Source organism: Vitis riparia, chromosome 5, assembly GCF_004353265.1.
Source record: "Vitis riparia cultivar Riparia Gloire de Montpellier isolate 1030 chromosome 5, EGFV_Vit.rip_1.0, whole genome shotgun sequence".
NCBI classification, from domain to species: Eukaryota; Viridiplantae; Streptophyta; class Magnoliopsida; order Vitales; family Vitaceae; genus Vitis; species Vitis riparia.
The window spans coordinates 3,950,098-3,956,996 of record NC_048435.1 but is presented as its reverse complement, the minus strand read 5'-3'; the positions used below and the strand labels follow the sequence as shown (position 1 = coordinate 3,956,996).

The following is a 6,899-nucleotide window of genomic DNA, read 5'->3' as shown; positions in this document are numbered from 1 at the left end:
TCTATTTTTTTATTTTTCTTCATTTTTTATTTCCTTCTACTTTTCCTTTGTATTTTCTTTCCCTCGCATTTTCCCTCAAATTTTCCGGGAACCAAACATAACCTTAGTATTTTTCAGAACCAACATAACCGAATGGATTGACTTAACCCATCTCAAGTTTTGGGTCCCTATGTAAAATCCTAAGCCCTTTCATATCCAAACCTCGACTATAAATTATTATTTAGCTATTTATAATATCATAATTTAGTTTAAATTTTGACTGCTGAAATATAGATACGATGCTTTCTCATTATATCAAAAGGTTATTAGAAAATTTTACCAATAAATAATAATTTATAGATTTGACCCACCTAATCCGACGGTTGGCCTGTCGATCCACTACTACCGGAAAGTCAAAGACAACCGATTGTAGAATCTAAAATTACGCGTACAACATGTTATCAAAACTCCTCCCCTCCTACCAGTCTGGTCTGGGAGCTAAACTTTGCCACATAAGCAAGCGCTCACGTGATATTTCATATTAGACCGAAAACAACGGTGACCATACAAATGGCTAATTTTTCTACTGACGTGTCGTTTTCGTGGCAGGAGGTGTCCGAACCGGACAACAAATCTTGATGATAGCAAACCGCAGAAGAACGGGATTTACCTCAATCCATTGCCTGGAGACTACTTTACAGGTGATCTAGAGGGAGAAAGTAGAGACAGAGAGAAAGCAAAACGATGTCGTGTTTAGCGTCATGCTGTGCGGCTGCCACGTGCGGCCTCTGCTCCTCCGTGGCGTCCGGAATATCCAAGCGCTCGGCGAGACTCGCTTACTGCGGCCTTTTCGGCGGGTCACTCATCGTGTCCTGGATTCTCAGAGAAGTTGCAGCTCCTCTGTTGAAGAAAATCCCATGTGAGTCCGAGTTTTGGAGCGATCCTTTTCGTTTTTCCGCTGTTATTTTGATTTGGGTATGTGGGTTATTGATTTTTTAACTGTGATTGTTTGATATTGTGATTACTGTTGGAAATTGACTTTGGGTTTGTTGTGGCTGATGATGTTTTTGTATTTAATGGAGAGGAGGATTTTCAATCTATGAATGATAATTGAAACTTGAAGATATTGTAGGATTGTTGATTTATTTACTGAAGGGCTCGATTACACGCTGTTTGAAGCTGAGAGAGTTGACTTTGATGAAATTATTGGTCTTAGTCCATACAAAATTGCCTATGCTTGAAGATATATTCTTATAGAGTGGGCCTTTCCTGTGGAGCAGTACTAGGAGTTCACTTGAATTAGGGAAATTTTGGAAATGGGAATGCCTTTTTTAAAGCTAAGTGAAATTGTTTTCTTCTATTTTTTTAATAGGACGTCAAGAGCAAAGGTGTCTTGGATTTGCTTTGTTGTCTCTTTTTACTGGATGAGCTTGTGGAATTGATTTGAAATTTCCTAGAGATTGTATACAGTTGAATCCAGTTCTATTGCTCTGTGACAAGATTTTAGTTTGATTTTTTTTTTCAGGGATAAGCACTTCTCAGACTCATTCAACAGAATGGTATCAACAAGAAGCTGTTCTCCGTGTTAGTTTGGGGAATTTCTTGTTTTTTGCCATATTTGCGCTTATAATGATTGGCGTTAAGGACCAAAATGACAGACGCGATTCATGGCACCATGGAGGGTGGGTTGCAAAGATGGTGATATGGGTTTTACTGATCATCCTCATGTTTTTTGTTCCAAATGTTGTCATCTCAATCTATGGTCAGTTTCGCCCCCCATGGTGGGAATTTCATTTGGAGCAATTATCAAATTTCCATTTGGTGCAATTATTATCTTTGTGATTCATGTAAACAGTACAGATGTGTTCTTGACAGAGCTAAATTTGGTTGCTTCCACAATTTGTCATATGATGATTGGCTGCTTCCACAGTAAATGAAATGTTTTAAATGGCTGTGGAACTTAAACATCTCTAGAAACACTTCTTTTAAATATGTTTTGTAGCACATTTTTACAAAACTTACAGAGAAAGGGACTGATTTTAATTTATTTATTTTTATTTTTTTATAAATATCTATGGTCTTTATTCATGGAGCAAATTAGTTGTCATTGATTGAAGCACTTCTATTTTGGCATGTGCAACATACACAGAGCACGTGTTGGGGTTTCAGGATCCACCATTTCCCAGTTCACCCATCCATCTCTCTCATAGGTTAAAACTAATCAGATGGTCACATAATGAGTAAGAAACTTTCCTTCCTCGTTATGATAAATTGATAATACATGGCACCGCTGTTATAATAAAATTAAAGTCTATCCAGGTGATGATGATCCTATCTTGTCAACTGAATTTTCATCACAAGATTCTCATTGTTGATACCAACCAATAAATTTCTGGTCATATGTGGTGCCATGCGAACCACATTCATAGGTGGTAGGAGTGGGTGGGTAGGAAGGCAGGACAAAGTTTGCCAATTCTCAAATTTGCACTTATTTTTGGATTGGTGCCAAATCCGTAACTTGACCTTCATGAGCTTACTGTCTTTCCAGGAACCCTATCAAAATTTGGTGCAGGATTGTTTTTACTTGTTCAAGTGATTATATTACTCGATTTCACACACTCATGGAATGATGCATGGGTAGAAAAAGATGAACAGAAGTGGTCAGTTCAAGTTTCTGTGTCTCATCATTTTCACTGTCATTCTTTTTGTTTGATTGCTAACCTTGTTGGATATTTAGGTACATTGCTTTGCTTGCCGTATCAATTGGATGCTACCTTCTAGCATTTACATTCTCAGGGATTCTGTTCATTTGGTTCAATCCCTCTGGCAATGACTGTGGTCTCAATATCTTCTTCATTGTCATGACCATGATTCTTGCATTTTCTTTTGCAGTGATTGCACTGCATCCAAGGGTAAGGGTGATATTATGTTTTTTGTTCAATTATGCCCCTATGTTTTGATGTGCTTGTATTCATCACCCCTTATCTGTTAGAATTTTTATCCATGTGCTTATTTCATGAAGATTCTCTTCATCCTGTAGTCTTTTTGTTTCTCCTGAAGAAACTATCATTATTTGAAAAGTTAAATAAGAAAATACATGTGACTTGTCTCTGCAACAATGAAAATGATCTCCAAGGATATCAACCTGATATAAATTCAACCTTAAAAGTGCTTACATGTTATTAGTTTCTTCTTACTAATTTCATCGATGTTTGCTTAGGTAGAAAAATCCATGAAGCCCTGAGTTGACCCCTTCTTAACACAATTTAATTTTTCAAAATTGACTCTTTCTTCACAAACTTCTAATGAACTCATAGGTGGAGTGATTTGATATAAGTCGAAGGTTCCACAATAATTGCCACTATTGACTCTTGGCCTTGTAACATGTTGAATCTGGGTTTGGCCCTTTTCAGCTGAACTGTGCCATATAAACTCTAGGAACCACTTACATTGACCAGTCTAGCATAAAATAAAAAGAACAAGGACAGGCAAACTGGTTTTCCCATTGGGTTAAGGACAAAAGATATTGGCCTAACCAGATGACCTTCAACCATCTGCTTGACAAGGCTTGTCAATCTCTTACACTGCAAGAATTAGATTGAATGGCTAACATCATCAAAACACGAGAGATGCATGCAGACATGATCTTCTAAAAGTGGCCATCAGGCGAAGGGCACGTTCCCTTTAAAATGTTGACATGCCAGCAGATGGTGGCATCAAAAGTTACAGCATGTTCCTTTGACCTCTTGGCTGGTTTTTGTTTTTTTGATGGGTTGCTAGTTTTTCTACTGTATTAGAAGTTCTCTGTTGCTCAACCTGTGTTTGCATGAGCCTCCTACTCCCTGGTTCATGCATTACCAATTCCTACTTTCCCATAATCATTGTTGGGGACATCAACCAGAAAATAGCTTACTGGTGATATATGTGATGCCATGTAATTGGTGTCTTGACAAACTGGGGAGGCTGAGGCTCATGCTAGAGAGGAGCAATTTCCTTAATTAACTTTGAAAAGTGAAAATGGTATTTATTACTTACAAGATTATTGTGATTGGGGATTCCTCACAGGTCAACGGTAGCCTCTTGCCTGCTTCTGTAATATCACTTTATTGTGCTTATGTCTGCTATACCGGTCTCTCTAGTGAACCTCGAGATTATGCTTGCAATGGTCTCCATAACAAATCTAAAGCAGTCTCCACAAGTACCCTCATTCTCGGGATGCTGACAACTGTTCTATCTGTCCTATACTCTGCTGTGCGTGCTGGATCGTCAACTACGTTTCTATCCCCACCATCTTCACCCAAATCAGGTACTGAGAACTACATCAAAGCCTTCTTAACTTCTGAATTTTTTAACGCAGATGTTTTGAAATTTATATCCTAAAAGTATCCAGTTTCATATTTTGGCTGTTTAAAAGATCAGTACCAAACTAAAAAATTGTTTGGCATTGGCCCGTGCTAACCGTCAGAAAATGGGATTTCAGAAGTGCTCCTTGATCATATGGCAAGTATCCCATTGGAAATCCCAAACCAAGTACCTCCCTACTTTAGTTGTCACCATCATTCAAATTTAATGGCTATATTTTGGGATGCATCTTTGCTAGTTTTCTCTGGCAAACCAAAGAGGTTGACTGGTTAGGTGTTAAATACTAAAGTATTCTGGTGATTGGAAAATATATTTTAAAGTTCTATCCAACAGCTTGTTGGGCCTCATGTGCTCTAAATATGGTTGATGCCTGATGGGATGTTTGGGAACTCCAAATAAGATTCCTGGGGCATTTTTGGATGACCACTTGGTAGAGCTGGTATATTTCCAAATCCAGGATTACTTGGATAGCTATCTTGTGCAAAATTAGAATCAGAGAGACATAAAAAAGTTTGTGAAATCCAGAACTTTTGAGACACTTTGGCACTGAGTGGGCAAGAACAATTACCCATGGGTAAAAGTTTCCACTTTCCAAGCAGCCTCAATGACCTCTTTTTAGAAATAATGGATTCCACCAGTTCTCAGAATAGCTGCCACTACACTTGCATACTAGGGTCTTTCACTTCTAGACTATCTTCTAGAATGCTTAAAATTATAAGATTCACCAGAGAAAAAGGAGACCCCCTTTTTTTTTTTAGATTCACAATGTAATCTTGATGTTGCTAAGTTATTAAGTACTTAGTTCTTGGGTTGTAGGTGGCAAGAAACCTCTTCTTGAATCAGAAGACACGGAATCAGGAAAAGAAAAGAAGGAAGAAGAAGCAAAACCAGTTAGTTACTCCTACACATTCTTCCATTTGATATTTGCTCTAGCGAGCATGTATTCTGCCATGCTTCTTTCTGGATGGACGTCCAGCAATGATAGCTCAGACATGATAGACGTTGGCTGGACATCAGTTTGGGTTCGGATCTGCACTGAGTGGGTCACTGCTCTGCTTTACGTTTGGTCCCTTTTGGCCCCTATACTCTTCCCTGATCGTGAGTTCTTTTAGGTCTCCTATTTACAATTGATCTGGGGTTTCCGAGGCCATAACTATTTCAAACTCTTACCATATCAGTATGAAGCTTATTTTGTTATAACCTTCCATGCTTGAGTAGTGTGCATGTACAGGAGACAAATATAATGAAAACGATTTCTCCATTTCAAACTACCATGCTAGGTAAGGTAACATAGTTCCCCATGCTAGTGTGTACTTATTTAGCTGTTTATTTATTCTTTTTGTCACTTTAAGTCTCTGAAGTCTAACGGAGTGGGATGAGTAATGGAAAATGCCCTGGAAAATTGATTTCATATCAGACTAGGTAAAATGGGCAGAATCAAGAAACTTTTGGGACTCCTCTTGTAGATCACACAACTGCAATAGTTGGTTTTACACTTGCCTGTTTGCATCGATTTCTGATAAGTCAAAAGCTCGTTCTTAAGCTTTTATATCTGTTTGGCTAATTTTGTTGAAAGTGCTTATAACTTAAAAAAGAAATTGATATGGAAGCCATGAAAATATTGCTTTTTGCAGAAGCTTTATTTTGGTTTTATATAAGAAGTTATTTCATGTTTGATAAAACTTTTATAATATGATATTGGCTTATAAAAATTTTGACTTTGCCTTCAGCTTTTAATTAAAGCAAAAAATAGGAAGTTACCCCAAATGAGACCTTAAAATTGCTTCAGTTTTGATCTTCTCTTTTGGGCTCAGATTCTATATTTGTTGGAGCCTCTGCTTCCAAGTGCTTCTCCTCTTAAATAACCTGTGCATAAGTTGAAAGCTCTTTATAATTACTTGCTGTTTGAAAATTTTGGCCCTGCTTAAAATGATCCACTAATTTAAATTGTCTTTACTTTGTTTGTAGCTTTTGAAATATGTGGTTTGTGTTGTTGTGACAGTGGAAGCATTAATGTAAACATATTAATGGAAGAACATACCATTATTAAGTCGCAAGACATTCCTTTTTCTCCCTATTCTTTGTATCTCCACCTTTAACATAATTCCTTTTACACCACCGGGGTGTCTCTCACTCTTCCTCTCATCTACACCTTAGTCCACACCTTGATGAGGCTTCTTGCTCCATCGGGTGTATATATAATCTTGTAATCTCATATTTCTGAACTTTTTTATCTCATGTCCTAAAATATTCCTGTTAAGTATTAATTTTCCTTGTTCTATAAGAAATCTAAGATAACCATATGTGAATTTAAGAAATATTCTATATAATATTTAAAAAAGAAATATATTCTAAATAGAAATTTGAGACATTTTTCTATATTTTTCACCTTAAATCAAATTTTATTAAATCAATCTTTTATCTCTTCATAATACATGATTTACTCATGTATCTTGCTTTCCTCTTGTTCATTCATATACCATAATTTTATTGTATACTACAATATTCTTATTTCTTATATCACATTATAGATTGATTGACTTCACCTTAATCAAAAT

At 36.8% G+C, this 6,899-nt stretch overlaps 1 protein-coding gene across 1 annotated transcript; it reads left to right on the top strand.

The window, feature by feature from the left end:
* Positions 1-611: 611 nt before the first annotated feature.
* LOC117914840 (serine incorporator 3) lies at positions 612-5,695 on the top strand. Its single transcript, XM_034830337.1, has 6 exons — positions 612-898; positions 1,505-1,741; positions 2,528-2,639; positions 2,717-2,891; positions 4,045-4,285; positions 5,158-5,695. The coding sequence occupies exons 1-6, from the start codon at positions 724-726 to the stop codon at positions 5,451-5,453; spliced, it is 1,236 nt and encodes a 411-aa protein (XP_034686228.1). The 5' UTR covers positions 612-723; the 3' UTR covers positions 5,454-5,695.
* The last annotated feature ends 1,204 nt before the right edge of the window (positions 5,696-6,899 follow it).

Excerpts from the sequence above, each read along its gene's own strand:
- LOC117914840 (XM_034830337.1), top strand. The coding sequence starts at position 724 with ATGTCGTGTTTAGCGTCATGCTGTGCGGCTGCCACGTGCGGCCTCTGC. Across the intron at positions 2,640-2,716 it reads GAAAAAGATGAACAGAAGTG|GTACATTGCTTTGCTTGCCG; the intron begins GTCAGTTCAAGT and ends TTGGATATTTAG. Across the intron at positions 4,286-5,157 it reads ACCATCTTCACCCAAATCAG|GTGGCAAGAAACCTCTTCTT; the intron begins GTACTGAGAACT and ends CTTGGGTTGTAG.